This window comes from Dendrobates tinctorius, unplaced genomic scaffold, assembly GCF_039654945.1.
Source record: "Dendrobates tinctorius isolate UK_male_01 unplaced genomic scaffold, ASM3965494v1 ptg000166l, whole genome shotgun sequence".
Lineage (NCBI taxonomy): Eukaryota > Metazoa > Chordata > Amphibia > Anura > Dendrobatidae > Dendrobates > Dendrobates tinctorius.
In genome coordinates this window covers 1,451,679-1,478,610 of record NW_027361833.1, presented here as the reverse complement: position 1 = coordinate 1,478,610, position 26,932 = coordinate 1,451,679, and the positions used below count along the sequence as shown (strand labels likewise).

Below are 26,932 nucleotides of genomic sequence, written 5' to 3'. Positions count from 1 at the left end.
TATTAGTGTGCATCCATCCGTATCCATCTACATTGGTTGGTTGCAAACACTATATAGGAGTAGATAAAGGAGCCTTTTTTCTGGCTTGTGCCCTTCAGCTGCAGCCAGATTAGTATTACCCTATTTTTTGGAGCCTCATCTTTTGCATTGTAGGTTACCTTCCTGCATTGTAATAGCTCCAAAAGTTTGTTATACTATCGCTTTCAAATCTTTGGTCACATCCTTTTAGTTTTTTTTAAAAAAAACAAAAACAAAATAAAGTTCACCAAACACTCCATTTGACAGTTGTGTAGGCCACATTAGCTCATATTAAAGTGTAGTCCACACACACACTTTATAAAATTAGTGTTTCTTATACCTGTTAGCAGCTGTTCAGGAATAAGCACACTAAGCCCCCCTTTGTACTTTTCTGCCTATCTTTATCAGTCTACCAAGATGAAGAAGGCAGGGAGTAAGGCACGTGGGCGTGGGCGTGGAGTTTCAGCAGGGAGAGGACGTGGGGATTCTGCAGGGAGAGGACGTGGGGATTCTGCAGGGAGAGGACGTGGGGATTCTGTGCCTGCTGCGGGCACCAGTGAGTCAGCATCCCCCAGTATTACCAGGCAACAGTCCTTTATGCGCAGCTTGGTAGAACCTTGCCGTACCCCACTGCTGCGGGAGGAACAAATTGAAGCTGTTGTCGGATGGATGGCAGCTAACGCATCGACTTCAATGACTTCCACGCATTCTCAGGGCCCGAGCACTGAAGAGCAACTATCTGTCTCTTCACCACCTGCCAAAGTGCCCAGGCAGTCAGAGAGCCCTGGACAGGAGCCATCACAGTCTCTACTTCTGTTCTGTGAATCTGTTGGCTTGGAAAGAGGGGGCCAGCTAAGCAGCATTCAAGAATGTGAAGAAGAGGGAGTATGCAGTGATGCGCAACTTCTTTGTCCCTCTGAATCTGAAGAGGCGGGTGGGCCAGTGCCTATGGTCAGCACACCTCAGTACGCATCAGATGATGACGAGACTCAGGTGCCACTTTCTGGTGCGTACGGTGCTGGCGTGACTACCCAGGAGAAGCAGGTGTTTGAAGAGGGGAGTGTAGATGATGAGGTCCTTAACCCATCATGGCATGAGGAACAGGAAGGTGGTGGGAGCAGCTCAGAGGAAGAGATTCCCCGAACGGCCAAAACAGGAGGGAGAGGGAGGGGGCAGACTTGGTTGCCTGTAGCCTCCACTTCGGCACCTGTTAGGAGCATTCCTCTTCCAAAAGCCAAAACGGGCGCTCCCAAGACTTGCAGTGCGTGGTCCTTTTTTGACACAGTTGCAGATGACATTTGCTTTGTCAAATGCAAGCTGTGTCATCAGAAAGTCAAAAGAGGGAAAAATGTCAGCAACCTCAATACCACAAATATGTGGAAACATGTGCGGACCAAGCATGAGCTGGAGTTACACAGACACACTGAAGACGTAGGCCAACGTACAGCACCACCTACCACCTCTTCAGCTCGTGTTGGGGCCTCTTCCTCCAGCTCACACACAGCTGGTTCGGCTTCCTCACAGGATCGCCAAGGAAGAACCTCTGGCACTGTTGTCCGGAGACCCAGTGACATTCCACCCACAGCACCACATTCCCAGTCATCCTCACACTCCCATGCCACTCTACAGCCATCGGTAGCACAGGCATGGGATAAAAGGTGGCCATACTCTGCAAACCATCCCCGAGCACAGGCTCTGAATGCTGGCATTGCCAAACTACTGGCCCTTGAAATGCTCTCATTCAGGCTGGTGGAGACAGACACCTTCCGGAACTTCATGGCATTGGCAGTCACACAATACACCGTGCCCAGCCGCTTTTATTTCAGCAGGCAAGCCGTCCCTGCCCTGCAAAAGCATGTGGAGGGAAAAATAAAACATGCGCTACTAAACGCCGTCAGTAGCAAGGTCCACCTGACCACCGATGCGTGGACCAGTAACCATGGACAGGGATGATACCTTTCCCTCACTGCCCATTGGGTCAATGTTGTGAAGCCGTGTACAGATCTGGAGAGTGGCGCTGTACGTGTTCTGCCAACTCCACAGATTGCAGGAACCCAGTCTGTACACATTGACTCCTCCTCCTACTCAAGTTCCCCAGAATCAGCGCTGCAGGAGCCTGTTATGACCGATATGAGCACAGCCGTGGCGAAACGTCAACAGGCAGTACTGAAATTAATTTCTTTGGGGAATCGAAGCCACACAGTGCAGGAGCTCTGAAATGTCATCAAGCAGGAAAGTGACGTGTGGTTTCTGCCAGCGAATCTCTAGCCAGGCTTGGTAGTGTGTGACAATGGCCGAAATCTGGTGGCAGCTCTGGGCCTAGGCAACCTCACTCACATCCCATGTCTGGCACATGTGCTGAACTTGGTCGTGCAGAGCTTTCTGAGGGACTATCCGGATCTTGATGCACTGCTGCACAAGGTCCGCATAGAGTGCGCTCACTTGCGGCGTTCCAGCACGGCAAGATTGCGCCTTGCAGCTCTGCAGCGCCGATTACGCCTTCCAGAACATCGCATCATATGTGACCTACCCACCAGGTGGAATTCAACGTTACATATGTTGGAGCGGTTGTGTGAGCAGCAGGCAGCAGTAATGGAGTAACAGCTGCATCAGGCGCAAACAAGTCGCACTGTGCGCCGGTCAAACTTCAGCACCACTGAGTGGGCCTCTATGAAGGACATCTGCCTAGTTTTGCGTGCCTTCGATGATTCCACGCGGATGGCGAGTGCAGATGATGCACTAGTCAGCATGACTGTCCCCCTTATCTGCCTGCTTCAAAAAACACTGCAAGCACTAAGGGAGGAGGTTTTGGAAGAGGTGGAGGATGAGGAGTCACAAATGCCATCTGCTTCTGGACAGTCAGCGCTACGTGGTTCCTCACAAAGGCCTAGGCAGTTGACACTTTGTGAGGAGGATGAGGAGGAGTCAATGGAGGAGGAAGACATCTCTCCAGAGGAGGGAGGTACACAATGCTCTAGTCAGTATGTACAGCGAGGGTGGGGTGATGCAGAGCAGGCAGAGATGACGCCTCAAGCAGGGGACAGCGTTTCTTTGGAATTTGGGAGTCTGCAGCACATGGTTGATTTCATGCTGCAGTGCCTGAGAAACGACCGCCGCATAGCCCACATTCTCAACACAGCTGATTATTGGGTGTACACCCTCCTAGATCCTCGCTACCGGGACAACTTACAAAGCCTCATACCACCATTGAACCGGGAGCGTAAAATGCGGGAGTACCAAGACACACTGGTGCAGTCCATCATGTTCTCCATTCCACCCGAGAGCAGTGCTGATAGTGCTTTACAAAGCAGCTCTGTGCATTGAGGCAGTGGAGGAAGCTCTGCACAAAGAGGGAGCAGAGGCAGCGCCTCAGCACAAGGCAAGACCAGTACGGCCCAAATGTGGCAAAGTTTTGTGTGTCCGCCACAAATGTCTACACCATCACAGACGCTCCAGTCAGCAGGAGGGAACGCTTCCGTCAGATGGTGACAGACCACATGTCTTGCCCTGTCAGTGTACTCCCAGACGGCTCTCCCCCCTTCAAGTTTTGGGTCTCTAAGCTGGATACATGGCCAGAGCTTAGCCAGTATGCATTGGAGGTGCTGGCTTGCCCTGCTGCCAGTGTATTATCGGAATGCGTCTTTAGTGCTGCAGGTGGTGTACTAACAGACCATCGCACGCGACTATCCTCCGATAACGTTGACCGGCTTACTTTTCTGAAAACGAACAAGGCCTGGATCTCGCCAGAATTTGCCAGTCCTCTTCCAGAATAAATAATTGGTTGGCAACAGTATCCAGGTCTCCTGTTGTGTTCATGTTTCTACCACCTGAACTGTAATCCCTGGGCTTCAACACAGCCAGTTGTTGCTCAGAAGTGCCGTATGCACAGAGAAAAACACTAGCTCCTGTGTTAGTGGGGTTCAGTAACGCCAGCTGCTCCCCTGCTGTGTGGAAGGCAAAGTCTCCTGCTCACTCCACATTCAAACTACTACTGATTTTTAACCGTGTTCCACTTAGGCCTCTGGCTCCACTGTCTCTAGTATTTCCCCTGGCCTCCAACCCTGCCAGTTTCTGCTCAGAAGTGGCGTCTGCACAATCCACACTTGTTCCTGTGTTACTGGGGCTCAGTCACGTCAGCTGATCCCCTGGTGTGTGTCCGGCGATGTCTCTGCTCTGTCCACATTCCCATTACTAGTAGTGGGAATGTGGACAGAGCAGGAGACATTGCCGGACACACATCAGGGGATCAACTGACGTGACTGAGCCCCAGTAACACAGGAAAAAGTGTGGATTGTGCAGACGCCACTTCTGAGCAGAAACTGGCGGGGTTGGAGGCCAGGGAAAATACTAGAGACAGGGGAGCCAGAGGCCTAAGTGGAGCACGGTTACAATCGGTAGTAGTCAACAACCTACATAAAACTTGCTGCAAGTAGGCCTCCACCTGCTGCATGATTGATCCTGGGCTTCAATACAGCCAGTTGTTGCTCGGAAGTGCCGTCCGCACAGAGAAAATCACTAGCTCCTGTGTTAGTGGGGTTCATTCACGCCAGCTGCTCCCTTGCTGTGTGGACGGCAAAGTCTCCTGCTCCCTCCACATTGACACAACATCCGATTTTCTACTTGTTCCAAGTAGGCCTCAGCCTGCTGCATGATTGATCCTGGGCTTCAACACAGCCAGTTGTCGCTCGGAAGTGCTGTCCGCACAGAGAAAAACACTAGCTCCTGTGTTAGTGGGGTTCAGTAACGCCAGCTGCTCCCCTGCTGTGTGGACGGCAAAGTCTCCTGCTCCCTCCACATTCAAACTACTACTGATTTTTAACCGTGCTCCACTTAGGCCTCTGGCTCCACTGTCTCTAGTATTTCCCCTGGCCTCCAACCCCGCCAGTTGCTGCTCTGAAGTGGCGCCTGCACAATCCACACTTGTTCCTGTGTTACTGGGGCTCAGTCACGTCAGTTGATCCCCTGATGTGTATCCGGCAATGTCTCCTGCTCTGTCCACATTCCCATTACTAGTAGTGGGAATGTGGACAGAGCAGGAGACATTGCCGGACACACATCAGGGGATCAACTGACGTGACTGAGCCCCAGTAACACAGGAACAAGTGTGGATTGTGCAGATGCCACTTCAGAGCAGCAACTGGCGGGGTTAGAGGCCAGGGGAAATACTAGAGACAGTGGAGCCAGAGGCCTAAGTGGAGCACGGTTACAATCAGTAGTTGTCTACATCCTATATAAAACTGGCTGCAAGTAGGCCTCCGCCTGCTGCATGATTGATCCTGGGCTTCAACACAGCCAGTTGTCGCTCGGAAGTGCCGTCCACACAGAGAAAAACACTAGCTCCTGTGTTAGTGGGGTTCAGTCATGCCAGCTGCTCCCCTGCTGTGTGGATGGCAAAGTCTCCTGCTCCCTCCACATTGACACAACATCTGATTTTCTACGTGTTCCAATTAGGCCTCAGCCTGCTGCATGATTGATCCTGGGCTTCAACACAGCCAGTTGTTGCTCAGAAGTGCCGTATGCACAGAGAAAAACACTAGCTCCTGTGTTAGTGGGGTTCAGTAATGCCAGCTGCTCCCCTGCTGTGTGGACGGCAATATCTCCTGCTGCCTCCACATTCAACCTACACCACCTATAAAACTTGCTGCAATTAGGCCTCAGCCTGCTCCATGACTGATCCTGGGCTTCAACACAGCCAGTTGTTGCTCAGAAGTGCCGTATGCACAGAGAAAAACACTAGCTCCTGTGTTAGTGGGGTTCAGTAATGCCAGCTGCTCCCCTGCTGTGTGGACGGCAATATCTCCTGCTGCCTCCACATTCACACTACTACTGATTTCAAACGTGCTCCAACTATGCCTCTGGCTCCACTCTGTCTCTAGTATTTCCCCTGGCCTCCAACCCCGCCAGTTGCTGCTCAGAAGTGGCGTCTGCACAATCAACACTTGTTCCTGTGTTACTGGGGTTCAGTAACGTCAGCTGAACCCAGATGTGTGTCCGGCAATGTCTCCTGCTCTGTCCACATTCCCACTACTAGTAAACTTGATGAAATCAGGCCTCAGCCTACACCCTGATTGACCCTGGGCTCCAACATCGCCAGTTGCTGCTCAGAAGTGTCTTTGGCCCTGGTACTCCCTCCTGCCCATCCTGGTTCCAGCACGCCTGCTGTTTCCGGGGAGTGTCAACGTCATTTTGCCACCAATACGTTGTCCTGTCGTGTTGCGGTCGGGTTAGCCAAGTCTATGGTGCCTGCAGTTTAGGTGCTTCCTATGTGGGCTGCAGCTTCTGGTAATAAAGGCTGGTTCCGTAGTGCCAATAGGACAAGCACCCCATGTAGGACTGTGGGTTTCGGTAACTGCGGCCGGCTCGCAGCCTTGCAACTTTGTCTTTTTCATGGGCACCTTCTGCTACCCATACGGGTTCCAGTACCGTCAGCTGGTCCTTGCCAGTGCCTTTGGCCGAGGTGCCTCCTTCTCGGTATCCGAGTTCCAGCAACGTCTGCTGGTCCTTGGTAGTGCTTTGCAGCAAAGGTACCTCCTGCTTAGAAACCGCGTTCCAGCACCGTCAGCTGCTCCACGGTTGTGCCATTGGCTCTTGTTCCTTCAGCTGCCACTCTGGGTTCCAGCACCGTCAGCTGGTTCTCGGTAGTTCCATTGACTCTTGTAGCTTCTGCTACCCATCCGGGTTCCAGCACCGTCAGCTGGTTCTCGGCAGTGTCTTTGGCACGGGTACTCCCTCCTGCCCATCCTGGTTCCAGCACGCCTGCTGTTTCCGGGTAGTGTCAACGTCACTTTGACACCGACTCGTTGTCCGGTCGTGCAGCGGTCGGGTTAGCCGAGTCTATGATGCCGGCAGTTTAGGTGCTTCCTATGTGGGCTGTGGGTTCTGGTAATAAAGGCTGGTTCCGTAGTGCCAATAGGACAAGCACCCCCTGTAGGACTGTGGGTTTCGGTAACTGCGGCCTGCTTGCGGCCTTGCAACTTTGTCTTTTTCATGGGCACCTTCTGCTACCCATCCGGGTTCCAGTACCGTCAGCTGGTCCTCGCCAGTGCCTTTGGCCGAGGTGCCTCCTTCTCGGTATCCGAGTTCCAGCAACGTCTGCTGGTCCTTGGTAGTGCTTTGCAGCAAAGGTACCTCCTGCTTAGAAACCATGTTCCAGCACTGTCAGCTGCTCCGCGGTTGTGCCATTGGCTCTTGTTCCTTCAGCTGCCACTCTGGGTTCCAGCACCGTCAGCTGGTTCTCAGTAGTTCCATTGACTCTTGTAGCTTCTGCTACCCATCCGGGTTCCAGCACCGTCAGCTGATTCTCGGCCGTGTCTTTGGCACGGGTACTCCCTCCTGCCCAGCCTGGTTCCAGCACGCCTGCTGTTTCCGGGTAGTGTCAACGTCACTTTACCACCGACTCGTTGTCCGGTCGTGCTGCGGTCGGGTTAGCCGAGTCAATGGTGCCTGCAGTTTAGGTGCTTCCTATGTGGGCTGCAGCTTCTGGTAATAAAGGCTGGTTCCGTAGTGCCAATAGGACAAACACCCCCTGTAGGACTGTGGGTTTCGGTAACTGCGGCCAGCTCGCGGCCTTGCAACTTTGTTTATCATGGGTACCTTCTGCTACCCATCCGGGTTCCAGCACCGTCAGCTGGTTCTCGGCAGTGCCTTTGGCCGAGGTGCCTCCTTCTCGGTATCCGAGTTCCAGCAACGTCTGCTGGTCCTTGGTAGTGCTTTGTAGCACAGGTACCTCCTGCTTAGAAACCGTGTTCCAGCACCGTCAGCTGGTCCACGGTTGTGCCATTGGCTCTTGTTCCTTCTGCTGCCCCTCCGGGTTCCAGCACCATCAGCTGGTCCTCGCTAATTCCATTGGCTCTTGCAGGTTCTGCTACCCATCCGGGTTCCAGCACCATCAGCTGGTTCTCGGCAGTGCCTTTGGCCGAGGTGCCTCCTTCTCGGTATCCGAGTTCCAGCAACATCTGCAGGTCCTTGGTAGTGCTTTGTAGCACAGGTACCTCCTGCTTAGAAACCGTGTTCCAGCACCGTCAGCTGGTCCACGGTTGTGCCATTGCCTCTTGTTCCTTCTGCTGCCCCTCCGGGTTCCAGCACCGTCAGCTGGTCCTCCCTAGTTCCATTGGCTCTTGCAGCTTCTGCTACCCATCCGGGTTCCAGCACCATCAGCTGGTTCTTGGCAGTGCCTTTGGCCGAGGTGCCTCCTTCTTGGTATCCGAGTTCCAGCAACATCTGCAGGTCCTTGGTAGTGCTTTGTAGCACAGGTACCTCCTGCTTAGAAACCGTGTTCCAGCACCGTCAGCTGGTCCACGGTTGTGCCATTGGCTCTTGTTCCTTCTGCTGCCACTCTGGGTTCCAGCACCGTCAGCTGGTTATCGGTAGTTCCAATGACTCTTGTAGCTTCTGCTACCCATCCGGGTTCCAGCACCGTCAGCTGGTTCTCGGCAGTGTCTTTGGCACGGGTACTCCCTCCTGCCCATCCTGGTTCCAGCACGCCTGCTGTTTCCGGGTAGTGTCAACGTCACTTTGACACCGACTCGTTGTCCGGTCGTGCAGCGGTCGGGTTAGGCGAGTCTATGATGCCTGTAGTTTAGGTGCTTCCTATGTGGGCTGCGGGTTCTGGTAATAAAGGCTGGTTCCGTAGTGCCAATAGGACAAGCACCCCCTGTAGGACTGTGGGTTTCGGTAACTGTGGCTTGCTCGCGGCCTTGCAACTTTGTCTTTATCATGGGTACCTTCTGCTACCCATACGGGTTCCAGCACCATCAGCTGGTTCTCGGCAGTGCCTTTGGCCGAGGTGCCTCCTTCTCAGTATCCGAGTTCCAGCAACATCTGCAGGTCCTTGGTAGTGCTTTGTAGCACAGGTACCTCCTGCTTAGAAACCGTGTTCCAGCACCGTCAGCTGGTCCACGGTTGTGCCATTGGCTCTTGTTCCTTCTGCTGCCACTCTGGGTTCCAGCACCGTCAGCTGGTTCTCGGTAGTTCCATTGACTCTTGTAGCTTCTGCTACCAATCCGGGTTCCAGCACCGTCAGCTGGTTCTCGGCAGTGTCTTTGGCACGGGTACTCCCTCCTGCCCATCCTGGTTCCAGCACGCCTGCTGTTTCCGGGTAGTGTCAACGTCACTTTGACACCGACTCGTTGTCCGGTCGTGCAGCGGTCGGGTTAGCCGAGTCTATGATGCCTGCAGTTTAGGTGCTTCCTATGTGGGCTGCGGGTTCTGGTAATAAAGGCTGGTTCCGTAGTGCCAATAGGACAAGAACCCCCTGTAGGACTGTGGGTTTCGGTAACTGCGGCCGGCTCGCAGCCTTGCAACTTTGTCTTTTTCATGGGCACCTTCTGCTACCCATCCGGGTTCCAGTACCGTCAGCTGGTCCTCGCCAGTGCCTTTGGCCGAGGTGCCTCCTTCTCGGTATCCGAGTTCCAGCAACGTCTGCTGGTCCTTGGTAGTGCTTTGCAGCAAAGGTACCTCCTGCTTAGAAACCGTGTTCCAGCACCGTCAGCTGCTCCACGGTTGTGCCATTGTCTCTTGTTCCTTCAGCTGCCACTCTGGGTTCCAGCACCGTCAGCTGGTTCTCGGTAGTTCCATTGACTCTTGTAGCTTCTGCTACCCATCCGGGTTCCAGCACAGTCAGCTGGTTCTCGGCAGTGTCTTTGGCACGGGTACTCCCTCCTGCCCAGCCTGGTTCCAGCACGCCTGCTGTTTCCGGGTAGTGTCAACGTCACTTTACCACCGACTCGTTGTCCGGTCGTGCTGCGGTCGGGTTAGCCGAGTCAATGGTGCCTGCAGTTTAGGTGCTTCCTATGTGGGCTGCGGGTTCTGGTAATAAAAGCTGGTTCTGTAGTGCCAATAGGACAAGCACCCCCTGTAGGACTGTGGGTTTCGGTAACTGCGGCCTGCTCGCGGCCTTGCAACTTTGTTTATCATGGGTACCTTCTGCTACCCATCCGGGTTCCAGCACCGTCAGCTGGTTCTCGGCAGTGCCTTTGGCCGAGGTGCCTCCTTCTCGGTATCCGAGTTCCAGCAACGTCTGCTGGTCCTTGGTAGTGCTTTGTAGCACAGGTACCTCCTGCTTAGTAACCGTGTTCCAGCACCATCAGCTGGTCCACGGTTGTGCCATTGGCTCTTGTTCCTTCAGCTGCCCCTCCGGGTTCTAGCACCGTCAGCTGGTCCTTGCTAGTTCCATTGGCTCTTGCAGCTTTTGCTACCCATCCGGGTTCCAGCACCATCAGCTGGTTCTCGGCAGTGCCTTTGGCCGAGGTGCCTCCTTCTCAGTATCCAAGTTCCAGCAACGTCTGCTGGTCCTTGGTAGTGCTTCGTAGCACAGGTACCTCCTGCTTAGTAACCATGTTAAAGCACCATCAGCTGGTCCACGGTTGTGCCATTGGCTCTTGTTCCTTCTGCTGCCACTCTGGGTTCCAGCACTGTCAGCTGGTTCTCGGTAGTTCCATTGGCTCTTGCAGCTTCTGCTACCCATCCGGGTTCCAGCACCATCAGCTGGTTCTCAGCAGTGCCTTTGGCCTAGGTGCCTCCTTCTCGGTATCCGAGTTCCAGCAACATCTGCTGGTCCTTGGTTGTGCTTTGTAGCAGAGGTACCTCCTGCTTAGTAACCATGTTCCAGCATCGTCAGCTGGTCCACGGTTGTGCCATTGGCTCTTGTTCCTTCTGCTGCCCGTCCGGGTTCCAGCACTGTCAGCTGGTCCTCGCTAGTTCCATTGGCTCTTGCAGCTTCTGCTAGCCATCCGGGTTCCAGCACCGTCAGCTGGTTCTCGGCAGTGCCTTTGGCCTAGGTGCCTCCTTCTCGGTATCCGAGTTCCAGCAACGTCTGCTGGTCCTTGGTAGTTCTTTGTAGCACAGGTACCTGCTGCTTAGTAACCGTGTTCCAGCACCGTCAGCTGGTCCACGGTGTGCCATTGGCTCTTGTTCCTTATGCTGCCCCTCCCGGTTCCAGCACCGTCAGCTGGTCTTCGCTAGTTCCATTGGCTCTTGCAGCTTCTGCTACCCATCCGGGTTCCAGCACCATCAGCTGGTTCTCGGCAGTGCCTTTGGCCTAGGTGCCTCCTTCTCGGTATTCGAGTTCCAGCAACGTCTGCTGGTCCTTGGTAGTGCTTTGTAGCACAGGTACCTCCTGCTTAGTAACCGTGTTCCAGCACCATCAGCTGGTGCACGGTTGTGCCATTGGCTCTTGTTCCTTATGCTGCTCCTCCGGGTTCCAGCACCGTCAGCTGGTCCTCGCTAGTTCCATTTGCTCTTGTTCCTTCTGCTAACCATCCGGGATCCAGTACTGTCAGCTGGTTCTCAGCAGTTCCTCAGCCTTCTTGTACCTTCTGCTACTTTTCCAAGTTCGAGCTTGTGGAAATGGTTTTTGGTTCTCACTCTGGAACTCCCTGACGACGACGCTGAAGACAACGACCCTGAAGACCACACCGAAGAAGACCAAAAAGATGACCCTGAAGAAGATGACCAAGAGGACAAAGAACATGAAGACAACCACCAAGATGCAGAACAACAAGAGACAGAAGACCAAGAAGCAGAAAAACCAAAAGCAGAAGAAAATTAAGAATAATCCTAAAAACCAGAGCAAATGATATTATCTAAATTATAAGCAGAAAAAGACTAAGCAGTGTATGGGGGTGAGTCCGTTCCTCCTCGTGGTGCCCCTGGAAAATGTCTGCTGCTGCAGGCCAAACTGAACACGGACAAATCCTGTTGTAAATCTTTTGTGACAGGCAGAACGGAAGGTGTAATCTTCAAACTTTTATAGATAACAACTACAGAAATGCCTGTCACAAATAAGAATATGATGAAGAAGAAGAAGAATAGGAAGAAGATGAAGAAGTAGAATATGAAGAAGAATAATAGTTGAATAAGAAGAATATGAAGAATGTAAAAAAAAGGATAATAGGAAGAAGGTGACGAAGAGGAAGATGAATAAGGTGAAGAAGAAGTTGATGAAAAAGATGCTGCTGCTGAGGATGATGAAGGAGAAAGTGTGGGAGAAGTAAAAAAAGAAGGTGAAGAGCATGGAAGTAGTGAAACATACATATCTGACAAAATATAAAAGAGGTTAACATAGTCAATATCTTTGTAACTCCGAACGTCTTTAAAAAAAAAAAATAATTCCTGCTATTCCATTTGATTGGGCTAAACCTCTATGGCTTTAATGTCTCCTACACCTCCCACAATACATTCTACATTATTATTCGTTGTTTTTCTTCATGTAGAATTAACCTACAAGGAAAGAAAGGGGTTTTTTTAATTCCAATATTTCTGTCCCATTGACTTGAATGGGACTTCCGGGATCGGAATCGGCCGATATCACTTTTTGGATATCGGCCGATCCAATCCGATCCGATATTTTTCAATATTGGATGGTATCGCTCAACACTAGTTCTCACACTATTTTCAATGTATTCCGGCAGCCGAACTGAGCGATCACATTACTGATGTCATCGCTCAGCACAGCATCTGGATGTAGCAGAGTCAGGGATCGCCGTGGGACATAGGATGGATTTTACGGCAGATCACTTTGGATTACCATATTATTTTTTGTATGGTAATAAATGGGTAATAGAGGGTCATGGAGTGCTTATTACAATTAAAGGACTTTTCTGTTTGCATGTGTTTATTACTTTTAACTAGAAGTTTAGTAATGCGGATGTATGACAGATGCTTCTCCATTTCTCCATTACTAACCTCTGGTCTTGATGTCACATTGCACAGCTGACATCAACCCCAAATCCATTACCCTGCTTGCCAACGCACCAGAACAAGAAGTAAGAGCTGATACTAAGTGCCAGAATTGGGGTATCTAATGGCTGTGCCATTTCTGGGGCAGCTGAGGGCTGGTGTTATGAGTCTTGGAGGGGGCAATATCCATGGCTCCTTCCCAGCTTATTAAGATCAGCTCGCAGCTGTCTCTTTAGCTTTTCCTGGTTATTCAAAAAAGGGGGACCCACGTAATTTTTTTTGGCCCCCCCATTTTAATTTCCATTAAAGGCTTCATAGACAGCTGTGAAATCATAATAACCCTTTCCCATACTAGTACTGTTCTGCTGGAGGTGCATTCCCGCAAACTGCAGTACTAGTACGGAGCACCAATCACACAACCTTACGCTGAGGGCCACGGGAATCGGGTGTGGGTCTCAACTGTATGTGACAGCTGACACCCCACAGCAATGCTAGCACCGATCGCGGACATTTAACCCCTCTGATGCCTCTGTCATTAGTGATAGTGGCATAGAGAGGCATTGTGCAGGGAGGGGGCTCCCTGCACACTTCCCTCAGGGCAATGCAACGGAGACCCCCAGCACCAAGATGGCTGCGGGTCCTTCCGGGTCCTGCAGTGAAAACGGCTTGTGAGCGCCTTCTGGGAGCAGCCGCCGGCATGCCTCCTTCCCTGCCTTCCCTGAGTCCACCATACAGGAAACCACGGAACTGTTGGGGGCTCTGGCCTTTCATGAAATGTCAGCAGAGCTCCCCGCACCGCCGGAGACCCCAGCAGCACCACCGGACACCCCAACAGCACCGCCGGGCACCCCTGCAGCACCAGAGACCTGCAGCGGCGCACTGCACATCAGACACATCCTCATCCCAGCCTGCGGCCTGCAGCATCACCCCACTCCTGCCTCCTCCAGAAGAGACCCTGGGACCCCGATTCATCCCGGCCACCACCCCCGGTAAGCAATGACGCATGGATTATAAGAAGCATCACCATTTTCTTAAAAAATTTTTTTTTCCTATTTTGTCTTCAAAATTTGGGGTGCGTTTTATAATCCGGAGCATTTTATAATCCGCAAAATATGGTAAATTCCACTAATGTACCCAGTAAAATTTAGACTGCTCAAATATTTCAGATGATGATGACTTCTTTTCATATTTCAGCTCCTCACTTAAAAAATTGATCCTCGAGGGACATTCTTATGATCTGCTATTTCAGGAGAAGATACAATACAAAAAGTTTGTTTCCCTGTATATATATATATTTGTATATACACTGGGGGAAAAAAAGTATTTAGTCAGCCATCAAATGTGCAAGGGATGAGAGAGGCCTGTAATTGACATCATAGGTAGACCACAACTATGAGAGTCAAAATGAGAAAACAAATCCAGAAAATCACCTTGACTGATTTGGCAAGATTTATTTTGCAAATATGGTGGAAAATAAGTATTTGGTCACCTAAAAACATGCAAAATTTCTGGCTTTCACAGATCTGTGTCCTCCACTAATTACCTGTATTAATGGCACCTGTTTGAACTTGTTATCAGCATAAAAGACACCTGTCCACAACCTCAAACAGTCACACTCCAATCTCCACTATGGTGAAGACCAAAGAGCTGTCGAAGGACACCAGAAACAAAATTGTAGCCCTGCATCAGGCTGGGAAGACTGAATCTGCAATAGGCAAGCAGCTTGGTGTGATGAAACGTACTGTGGGAGCAATAATAAGAAAATGGAAGATATACAAGACCACTGATAATCTCCCTCAATCTGGGGCTCCACGCAAGATCTCACCCCATGGGGTCAAAATGATCACAAGAATGGTGAGTAAAAATCCCAGAACCTCACGGGGGGACCTAGTGAATGACCTGCATAGAGCTGGGAATACCGCAACAATGGCTACCATTAGTGACACACTACGTCGCCAGGGATTCAGATCCTGCAGTGTCAGACGTGTCCCCCTACTTAAGCCAGTACATGTCCGGGCCCGTCTGAAGTTTGCTAGAGAGCATTTGGATTATCCAGAAGCGTAATGGGAGAATGTTATATGGTCTGATGAAACCAAAGGAGAACTGTTTGGTAGAAACAAAACTCACCGTGTTTGGAGAAGACAGAATGCTGAGTTGCATCTAAAGAGCACCATACCTACTGTGAAGCATGGGGGTGTCAACATCATGCTTTGGGGCTGTTTCTCTGCAAAGAGACCAGGACGATTGATCCGAGTACATGAAAGAATGACTGGGGCCATGTATTGTGAGATTTTGAGTGCAAACCTCCTTCCATCAGCAAGGGCATTGAATATGAAACATGCAAGGGTCTTTCAGCATGATAATCCTAAGCACATCACCAGGGCATCGAAGGAATGGCTGCGTAAGAAGCATAGGAAGGTCCTGGAGTTGCCTAGCCTGTCTCCAGATCTCAACCCAATAGAAAACCTTTGGAGGGATTTGAAAGTCCGTGTTGCCCAGCGACAGGCCCAAAACATCACTGCTCTAGAGGAGATCTGCATGGAGGAATGGGCCAACATACCACCAACAGTTTGTGCCAACCTTGTAAAGACTTACAGAAAATGTTTGATCTCTGTCAAAGGATATAGAACAAAATATTGAGATGAACTTTAATGTTAATACTTATTTTCGACCATAATTTGCAAAATAAATGTTGCAAAACAGACAAGGTGATTTTCTGGATTTGTTTTCTCATTTTGACTCTCATAGTTGTGGTCTACCTATGATGTCAATTACAGGCCTCTCTCATCTTTTTCAGTGAGAGAACCTGCACAATTGGTGGTTGACTAAATACTTTTTTCCCCCACACTATATATATATATATATATATATATATACACACACACACCACATATATATACACATATATATACACAGTATATATATATTACACATATAGTATATACTGTATATCTCCATCTCATTGAAAAGATATAAATATACAGTATATACTCGTGTATAATCTGACATTTTCAGCAATGTCCCAGGGGGTCATTGTCCCAGGGGGTCAGGGGGGGGGGAGGAGCGGCAGGAGCCGGCGGCTGTCACATCATACTCGCCCTCTCTGACCTTTCTCGGCGCCTACGCACTGCAGTTCTTTGCTCTGCCCTCAACAGAGCAGAGAATTACGCCAGCGCGGGAGCAAGGAAGAGGATGTCATTGCATGAAGATGGGAGGCGCCATTATAGAATCCTGTAGATAGGCCCCTAATGGCGGTGGCCGCATCTTATATGCGAAAAAAGAGGTGACAGATTCCCTTTAAGGGGTTAAGACTCTTGGCCTCAGCAATAATAGTAATAATAATAAATTATTTTATTTACAAAGTTTCAATATTTTCTGCAGCTCTGTCCAATGAGTTATACAGTGACATACAATTATAAACAGATGCAATTATACAATATAAACAATAAAGTTGGGACCAACTCTGGCAACTTAATGTAGCCTAATGGGATATACAGAAAAGCATTATCTACAGTTGAAACCACTTTATCTGTGTCGTGGATTTAAATCACATTTATGTTAATGCAACCTAAAACAACAACTGTAATTATAAAGAAAATATTTCTATACATACCAACTGCAGAATGATATGCTGTAGAGTTATTGTCATCTCTGGTCCTTGGAAATGGGGAAAGATAGGCATGTGTGCAATTCTTAGTTGGAGCTTGATTTGCTACAGAAAAGATTTAACAATTTCAGAATACAGAATACAGTAGGGTCTTCACATTAAATTATTATAGTTGTAGTTTTGAATGACTTCATTCTCTTTACCATATAACGTATTTAAAAATAGGATATGGCTGTAGTTATTATTGTTATCATTTCAGGATATACATAGTTTGCGATGCTTTTCATTGCATTTTGGTAGGCAGTACATTAGCTTAAAACTGGCTTTTCGGGGTGTGTGGCTTAAGCTCAGCACGATGAAGGATGTCTGAGCTGTGAGCTCCTGCTGACCAAGCCAAATAAGCGACTACAAAGAGTGAATTCAGAAGAAACTTTATTAATAATTATCATTACTTATTCCTTTTATCTTCCTGGAGCCTGTGGACACTAATTCCTAAAGTACTAGTGTGGTATCTCTAATGCTTTGCAAGCCTGTGGTAACTGGCAGCAGCAATGGCGGGAAACTCCTGTTCATAACCGGCAAGAGTCCGGGAGTCCCTTCATTGTGGCATTACTTCACAATTATCTAACTTGCATTGGTCTGGAGCGGAGCCTGCCATTAGTAAGAAGATTCTGCATTTACCGGGATTTAGGCGAACAACCAGACTGAGGCATATAACGACGCTGAGGTAAGCGCTGCATCAGCTGTGCTGAGGTAAAAGATGGGAAGCAAAGCTTTTACTAATAACTACCGATAATTATTCCCTTTTGTGCTCCTGGAGCCTCTGGACACTACTTTCTAAAGCACTAGTGTGATATCTTTAATGCGCTGCAAGCCTGAGGTAAATGGCGGCAGCGGCAGCAGCAATGGCGGGAAAATCCTGCTCATAACTGGCAAGAGATCGGGAGTCCCTTCATTGTGGCATTACGTCACAGTTATATAACCGGAATTGGTCTGGAGCGGAGCCTGCCAGAAGAAAGAAGATTCAGCATTTACCGGGATCTAGGCGAGCAGGCAGACCAGGACAAACAGTGACGCTGAGGTAAGCGCTGTTTCAGTAGGACTGCAGAAAAAGGCAGGAAGCGGCAGTGAGGAGAAGCCATTGCAGCGCTGAGGAGAGTGGGCCGAAGGAAGAAGACGAGAAGGCGGGAGCTCGGTGGCTGACGTTGTGACTGGAAGAAGAGGAGCTGACAGGCAGAAGACGAGGCGGAGAAGACAGGAGAAGGTGGTGAAGAACGCGGTAGCTGATTAAAGGGCGGCGGGACTGGAGCGCCGCTGAAGAAGCCGGTGACGCCATTTCCTCTCATAGACAACGCGATGAGGCAGTGACAACAGCTGGATAAATAGAAGATTTGACAGCGTCACAGGAAGAGAAAGAGGAGCAACGGTGAGCAGTGACTGTGACGGACATTCAAGAGATAAAGTGAAAGACTCTATAATAACCTTGCACAATAGCCCTGCTGGGCTGGAGAAGTAAAAGAGCTTTAAACCTCTGCGCAGCAGGAGAATAGCCACTGCATTGTTGAAGAGAGAAAAAGACTTCAAGGGGTCTAAAGCGACAGTTGGATTCTATAGTGGTAAGATTCCTGGTGGAGTGAGGGTTGAGAATTTAACCTTTTTGGGGACTGATAAAAGTAAATGGAGCCTATTTTACCCTGAACAATAGTCCTGATAAGGCTGTGGGAGGCAGGAGGGCTAGAGGCCTCTGTGTTACAGAGGTTCTAGCAGCATCCTTGCATTGTTTGCTAAACCCCCCACATCTCTTTAGTCATAAGCATTGATATAAGGTTATTACAATAGCACTGAAAGGTGCTGAATCTGGCTTGCACTGGGTAACTGCTGAAAACGCAAAGGTATTATCTAAATTTGATCAATAGTCCTGTAGGGGCTGTGGGAGGCAGGAGGGCTGGAAGCCTCTGGACTACAGAGGTCTTAACTGCATCCTTGCACTGTCTGCCAAAACCCCCATATAAGAGGCAACTCTTTAGTCATACGTCCTAATATAAGGTGATTACAATAGCACTGAAAGCTGCTGAACTTGGCTTGCGTTGGGTAATTGCTGAAAACGCAGAGACATTATCTAAATGCAGGAGGATGCAGGAGAAACATCACATGTTTCTCAATGCAAGCAATGACTAGCCAGGTCTTACCACGGGAAGGACAGTCTCCAATGAAGGAAACCACCTATGCCAAAACATGGTATCCACCCACAGACAGCTGTTTCGGGGTATTGCCCCTCATCAGTGTGGAGTAGGAAACTGGCCAGTAGGAGCAATGCCTAGTAAAAGACTGTGAAAAATGAGGATGAATGAACTCATGGAGATCAACATCCAACACTGCGGAGACACCATCACATGTTTCTCAACGCAGTGACTGGAGACTGCCCTTCCCGTGGTTGTTCCTTCCCGGGGAAAGACCTGGCTAGTCATTGCTTGTATTGAGAAACATGTGATGGTGTCTCCACGGCTTGTGTTTTGCATATTTTTACATATTTCCCATAAGGGATGGGGGCTTTGCTCTAGAATCACTGCGTTGAGAAACATGTGATGGTGTCTCCGCAGTGTTGGATGTTGATCTCCATGAGTTCATGGTACCTTAGCCATTTTTTTTCCCCGATTTCAGGAGATAGCCACTATAGGTGGTTCCCTCCGGGAGATCTCCGATGAGTTGTGTTTCAATTTTTCTAGCCTTTAGTGTTTCTACTCTTTCTTTTGTTGTTTTTCTTTTTTTTCTTTTCTTTCTCTAAGATACCAGACTCCAAGGTGTTTATTTTCAAATGGACATTCAAATTTTATCCTATAATGTTAGAGGACTTTAACAGTCCTTTTAAGGGACATGTAACATGGAAAGAAATCAAAAATTATCAGGCAGATGTAATCTGCTTACAAGAAGTAAGACTGGCCAGAAATAACCACCCTATCTTTCAAAACGAAAATTACCCTAATATATTTACGGCTCTGAAACTAAACAAGAAAGTGGGAGTAATAACCATCATTAGCAATAAAATATCTTTTAAGCTGCATACTGAAGAAGTAGATCCAGAGGGAAGATTTCACATCCTGGTTTGCGATCTCAATGGCAGCACCTTTACAATAGTTAATATCTATGCCCCAAACAGTAAACAATTGCCTTTTTTCAACAAGTTAATCAAAAAAATTGAAAAGGTCAGAAGGGGAGAGTTGATGTTGGTGGGAGACTTTAATATGGTCCCCAATAATGATCTGGATGCATTCTCTAAGGCTCACAAGTCATGCCCATCTTTAGACAATTGGCTTTCTAACAATGAATTATATGATGTTTTTCGTTGCTTTAATACATCATCCAGAGAGTATACTTATTTCTCTGAGGTACACCAGTCATCGAGAATAGATCTTTTTCTCACCAGCATCTTCTCTCTCTCAAAATTTAAGAAACTTGAAATTCTTAATAAAACTTTTTCAGACCACTCACCAATAAGGACCGAATTTGTCATAGGCCTTCCAACTTCAAATACTTTTTTGTGGAAGACCAATCTTTCTTTTCTTAAAACACATAAGTGTAGGGAAATTATTGATAACTATTTTAAAGAGAATGCCACAGAACAGATTGACCCATTCATTTTGTGGCAGGCCCACAAGGCTGTAATTAGAGGGTGTCTTATGCAATTATCGTCTAGAAATAGGAGGGAGAAGAGGGAAAAAATATCACAAATACAATCCCTAATCAAATTAAAAGAAGAACAGCAAAATAGATTATCAAGTCCATCGCATAACACCCATATGGAAATACTGGATTTAAGGTAATAGTTGAAAGCACAACTCATTTCAGATTATGATGCAGCAATAAGAGCTTCCAAGACCACTTATTATACCTCTGTGGGGAGGAGGACCCCCATATAGTGATTGGGCCGGAACCAAGGGGACCGCCATCAGGGTTATTGAAGAAACCACATCAGGAGGATTACAAAGGGAGACATGTGACTGAAGTTGTCAGGGCAACAGGGGGCGGGGCTAGGGAAAAAGGAGCAGGGGGCGCACTGCAGTGGCAGTTGGGAGAGAGTGAGAGTGAAGGCAGGACGCAGGGTGACTTGCAGGGGCACCGAGAGGAGACTGTGAGGAGGAAGCTGCTGATTTACCGACAAGAGAGACATGAGAGACTGTTCCCAGAGACTGCTCCCCGCCCCCGTTCTGACAGAATCTTCCCCGCTGCCCCTCGCCTTGGTGAGAGAGGAACTTTACCTCAGGTTGTGGCCGTGAGTACCCGTAATCAGGTCACAGAGGCCTGGACACTTCCCCCCAGCCTTCCCCCATCACGCCGACCCGGCCGTCAGCGGCCTGAAGATACGCCACCTCGTCCCAGGCGAGATAAAAGGCCCGCTACCCCGGCTTTGGGAGAGACTCCTTGATAAAGGACGGCTACAGGTCATCTGGGGAACTGCGTCATCACCGTGCGCCACCTTCATCGCTTTCTTCAGGGCCTGTTGCGCCCCAACGGCATCGCTTTTTTCAGGGCCTGTTGCGCCCCAGCGGCATTGCTTTCTTCGGGGCCTGTTGCGCCCCAGTGGCATCGCTTTCTTCAGGGCCTGTTGCGCCCCACCAGCATCGCTTTCTTCAGGGCCTGTTGCGCCCCACCGGCATCGCTTTCTTCAGGGCCTGTTGCGCCCCAACGGCATCGCTTTCTTCAGGGCCTGTTGCGCCCCAGCGGCATCGCTTTCTTCAGGGCCTGTTGCGCCCCACCGACATCGCTTTCTTCAGGGCCTGTTGAGCCCCATTCCTTCCTGGAGTAGCGAGACTTCAGGACAGCCGCCTCAGCGACCTCTGCGCGGACACGCTCACGAAACCAGCAGTGCCTGGAAGGCTAAGTGGCATTATAATTTTGTTAAGATTGATGAGTCCCTGCGTGGACTGTTTGTTTTTGTCCTTGATTTTATGTTGGTTCAGCCAAGCCCAGTGGCTACAGTTAGATAAAAGTTATTTCGCAAACCACCATTCGTCTAGTGTCTTGTCACTGCATCCTGCGAACCTGCTCAACCCTACACTTGGCGTAGTCGGCAGGATGCAGTCTCCGAGCGTGGACGGTGGTGGCCCAGGTCAGGGGGAAGCTGTAAACTCTGTAAATAATGAGGGCCCCCGTACTAGCATTTCATTGGGGGCCATGCTGAACAACCTGCCTAGATTCTCCGGCTCCAATACTATGCTATGGAGCTGGACAGAGCAAATGCGGGGGGGCTCTTTCGGATGCACCCAATGACCCCTGACTTGGAAGCTGAAGTGGCACTCATGGCCCTAGACGGGGTGGTGCGGATGTTAGTGATGTTGAAACCTCCGGGGCACCGCAACACTTTTGGAAAGGTGTTACAGATAGTGGAACAGACCCACGGGGATCCCACTAATGTGGGAGAGTTAAGGACCCGTCTGTTTAGTCAGATGCAGGCAGAGGGGGAGACAATTGCTCAGTATATGAATGTACTCCAAGAATTGCATACGGCTATTGAAAGAAAAGACGGGGTAGGGGTAGGACCTGTTGACATTACCCTACGTGACCTACTGGTGACTGGACTGCGAGATCCACTGATAAAGCAGGCATTACGGGAACAGATCAGAATGAATCCCCAAATAGACTTTTCAGAAGTGGGAAGTCAGGCATGGGTTCGGGAGCAAGAGCAGGGGATGGCGGTCCCTGTGGGGAAGGTCCGAGGTGTGGAGGCCCCCTTGAACACTGTTGAGGAACCTCAGTGGGTGGAGGAGATGAAGCGAGAATTGAAAAATATTAAGAGCGAGTTGGCTGAAGTAAAGAGCAGAACCGAACCTGAGACTGGACGACCTAGTGTTAATCCCGGTCCCTGGGGGTCACACTCTCCGCGGGTGGTCAATCTATACCGGCCCGGTGTTATGAGTGTGGAGAACCAGGCCACTTCGCCTGAGAGTGTCCGCGGCATGGGAGATACACACCCCGGCGGCCATTAAACTAAAGGGCTCCGGGCTGGGGGGACGCCGCTCAGAGCCGAAAACCACAACTAGGGGTGGTGGAAGTCCCAAAGATTTGGTAGCAAAGTGTCCGGTAGTTTGGGCAGAAGTAGAGGGCCGGGCCGTCCGGTGTCTGGTGGACACGGGGTCACAAGTAACCACTATGCCCGCAGCGTAAACAAAACTTTCCGGAGGCAGCAAAGCCTCAGTGGGGCCCATGATTAGACTAGTAGCCGCCAACCAACTCCCGGTCCCGGTTGCCGGGGTTGAGTGGGTGCAGGTGACGTTGTGCGGTAAACCCCTTGGCCGCAGAGGGGTGGTGCTGACTCAAGGAGAAGCTGATCAACGACACCCCGTTACCCTAGGCATGAATTTTTTAAAACAGTTTGGTAACCTGTTGCTTAATGATCCCACACAAAGGACACTGAAGCAGTGGGGTTCTCGCACAGCTCAGGGACAGGTATTCCAGCAGTTGGTACGAGGTGCGCGGGTGCATCGGGACTGCCAGGAGGGTGAGGCTCTGGGCAAGGTCATCGCGTCAGCGGCACCCCTGCTTGTGCTGCCTCCTGGACAGACAGTGGTGGCCCTGCCAATTCGGGCCCCGATACCTTTGGAGGGCGTGGAGGTGCAGGTGGAGCCGTGTCACTCAGAGCACTTACCTCCTGGCATACTGGTGGCCCGTTCCCTCGCTACGGTGCAAAAAGTAACCGTCCTGGTACGCTGCGTTAACCTTGAAGACCGAGATACCATTCTGAAAGCACGGACTGTACTGGCCAAACTAGTAAAGCCTTTAGAAGAAGTGCTGCCCGCTCCTGCGGTGCAATTACGAGTACACCCCGAGGATCCTTGGGAGGTAACAATACGAACCTTACAGGCCCACGAAGTCTCGACACAAGAGAAGGGACGAAATATTTTGGAGCAGATGCGGGCCGAGCTTTCTGGACTAACTGCAGCCCAACTTTCACAAGTAAAAGCATTGCTGGGACAGTACCATGAAGTATTTGCTAGCCATGAGGACGACTTTGGGTGTACCACCGCCATCACTCATGAGATCCCCTCAGCAGGAGCGGCTCCTATCCGAGAACGATATCGACAGATTCCGCCACAACTCTATCAAGAGGTGAAAACTTTGCTGGCTCAAATGCTGCAAAAAGGGGTGATACGGGAAAGTCAAAGCCCCTGGGCGGCCCCCATCGTGTTGGTCCGGAAGAAAGATGGTACACTACGATTCTGTGTGGATTATCGTAAATTGAATGCTTGCACTATTAAAGACTCATACCCATTGCCCCGCATAGAAGAATCTCTGCATTGGGCAAGGCAACACATTTTTCGACCCTGGACTTGACCAGTGGGTACTGGCAGGTGCCCATGTCAGAAGAGGACAGAGCTAAGACGGCGTTCATAATGCCCACGGGACTGTTTGAGTTTAATCGAATGCCATTCGGGCTGGCCAACGCCCCCGGGACCTTTCAGCGATTGATGGAGCGATGTCTAGGGGATCTCAATTTTGAGGCCATGTTGATCTACCTGGATGACATCACTGTCTATGCCGCCTCCTTCGAGGACCACCTGAAGCGGTTGGGACAGGTACTCAGCCGGCTGCAAAAGTACGGGTTGAAGGTGAAGCCTCAGAAACGCCACCTATTTCGCTCTCAGATTGAGTATCTGGGTCATGTCGTTTCGGCAGAGGGTGTGAGGCCATCCCGGGAGAAGATTGCTGCTATCCAGGAATGGCCTACCCCCGAGACGGTGAAAGACGTGCGGGCTTTTCTGGGGTTAGCTGGATATTACCGTCATTTCATAAAGAATTTTGCATGTCGAGCTTGAGCCCTGCATGACCTGCTGAAGGGGGCTCCCGCTGGGGCCAATGGGCGAAAAATCCAGTGGCAACACCCTCAGGAAGAGGCCTTCCGAGATCTCAAGGCTGCACTCTCGGATGCCCCAGTGTTGGCTTATGCGGATTTCTCTCAGCCGTTCATCCTGCACACTGACGGGAGTCTTCACGGGCTGGGGGCTGTGTTGTCACAGGTTCAGGATGGCTGGGAGAGGGTGATCGCATATGGAAGCCGTTCACTCCATGACTCCGAGCGTAACCCTGACAATTACAGCTCTTTTAAGCTCGAGCTCCTCGCAGTGGTGTGGGCTATGACGGAGAGATTTGCAGAGTACCTAGCGGGCTCCGAGGTGGTAGTGCGAACTGACAACAACCCACTGGCTCATTTGGAAAACGCCAAGTTGGGGGCTTTGGAGCAGCGATGGGTGGCCCGAATGGCGAAGTACAATTACAAGATTATTTACAAAAGAGAGGCCGAGAATGTTCATGCAGATGCCCTCTCCAGGATTCGACATACAACTTCCAGACAGAATCGAGACGAAGAATTAGAAGGAGAGGAAATACCGTTCGCTCTTACCGCTGCCGTGCTCACCAATGTTGATTCAAAAGTATCTTCTCCAGAGACCCACAGGGGCATCCTAGAACAATCTCGGGATAAGTGGATACAACAGCAACAAGAAGATGAAGAGGTTGGACTTCTCCGGACATGGGTCGCCGCTGGTCAATTACCCACTGATACTCAACGACAAACTTTGACCCAAGACCTGTCGCTGATGCTGCGACAATGGGAGAGACTGATTATCCGAAAGGGACTACTGTACTGTAAAATCACTTTGCAAACAACCTCAATGACTGTTTGGCAGGTGGTTACGCCCGGAGCTCAACTACACGAACGGACTCGAGAGGCTCACGATAAAGGGGCCCACTTTGGAGTCAAAAAGACTGTGCAATGGTTACAACAGAAAGTTTATCACCCACGCTTGTCGGCTGTTGTGGACGAAGTTTGCCGTACCTGCCGCTTATGTGAATTGGCCAAACTGCCTGCTCAGAGAGCCGCAACACAGACGATTGTGACTTCAGCACCCCTTGAGCTCCTGACGGTGGATTACCTGGACATTGGTCCCGCATTCCAGGGATACGAACATTGCCTCGTCATCGTGGATCATTTCACCAAGTTCGCTGTGGTCACCCCTACTCGAGACCAGACCGCGGAGTCGGCCGCCTCCGCAATTTGCAGAAACTTTATACAAGTGTACGGCTGTCCTCAACGTATACATTCCGACCAGGGAGCATGTTTTTTGGGGAAAGTTATGGAGGAACTACATCATCTTTATGGGATTGATAAATCCCGGACCACACCATATCACCTGCAAGGGAATGGGGCTTGTGAGCGATTTAATCGGACATTGATTCAAATGCTACGCACTCTGGAGAGTGAAAAGAAAGCTCGTTGGCCTGAATATGTTTCTGAATTAGTATGGGTTTATAATAATCGGGTACATCGAGTTACGGGCTATACTCCTTATTTCCTGCTGTTCGGACGAGAGGGTAAAGGGATCACGGAGGTAGAGTTGGACCCCGAAGAGCTCGGCCCTGGACCGGGGTGTCGTCTTGGGTCTGAAATCATCGCCACAGGCTACAAACTCTTCATCGAATTGTACATACCAAACTTCAAGACTGGGAACACCCAGGGAAGAATACAACCTCCCCTTCTCATCTCCAAAGCGGGGACCGTGTGCTTGTACTAGATCAACGCCCCCCAGAATAAACTGGAGTCAAGTTGGGAAGAGAGTCCTTATCGGGTACTATGCCGTATCATCCAGAAAGACCTGTTTACGAAATACGGCCCGAGCAGGATGAAACACTGCCCACTCGCATTGTGCATCGTAATATGTTACGCCCGTGTATTTCCACTGACCCGAAACAACTGGAACCCGTCCCGTCGACATCTGAACCGGAGTCCATATGCTGGGACTCGGATGATGAGGATTTCCCTCCAGTCCCCAAGGGCCCTCCACCCAATAATGAGCCAGTTGACACAATTAACCCACCTGTATCGTGCAGCCCACCGACATCCACCACCCCAGAAGATTCCACCCCAGTCGAACTTAGACGCTCCGAGCGGTCAACAGCCAGCAAACCCCCCGAACAGTATGAACAAGACCAGTTCGTATGGCAACGAATATTGACACCTTTACAGACCAATCTCAATAGACTAACTCCCTCGCCCGAGGACTGGCGAGCTTACAGGGTGGAGGAATGTGGGGAGGAGGACCCCCATATAGTGATTGGGCCGGAACCAAGGGGACCGCCATCAGGGTTATTGAAGAAACCACATCAGGAGGATTACACAGGGAGACATGCGGCTGAAGTTGTCAGGGCAACAGGGGGCGGGGCTAAGGAAAAAGGAGCAGTGGGCGCGCTGCAGTGGCAGTTGGGAGAGAGTGAGAGTGAAGGCAGGATGCAGGGTGACTTGCAGGGGCACCGAGAGGAGACTGTGAGGAGAAAGCTGCTGATTTACCAACAAGAGAGACGTGAGAGACTGTTCCCAGGGACTGCTCCCCGCCACCGTTCTGAGAGAATCTTCCCTGCTGCCCCTCGCCTTGGTGAGAGAGGAACTTTACCTCAGGTTGTGGCCGTGAGTACCCGTAACCAGGTCGCAGAGGCCTGGACACTTCCCCCCAGCCTTCCCCCATCACGCCGACCCGGCCGTCACCGGCCTGAAGATACGCCACCTCGTGCCAGGCGAGATAAAAGGCCCGCTACCCCGGCTTTGGGAGAGACTCCTTGATAAAGGACAGCTACAGGTCA

At 50.3% G+C, this 26,932-nt stretch overlaps 1 protein-coding gene across 1 annotated transcript in view; it reads right to left on the bottom strand.

The window, feature by feature from the left end:
* Positions 1 to 26,932, bottom strand: part of TMEM182 (transmembrane protein 182) — a 67,035-nt gene that overhangs the window by 22,804 nt on the left and 17,299 nt on the right. The window contains exon 3 of the mRNA XM_073550652.1: positions 16,310 to 16,408. Within this exon, the coding sequence (XP_073406753.1) occupies positions 16,310 to 16,408 (99 nt within the window). The remainder of the gene's footprint in view (positions 1 to 16,309; positions 16,409 to 26,932) is intronic.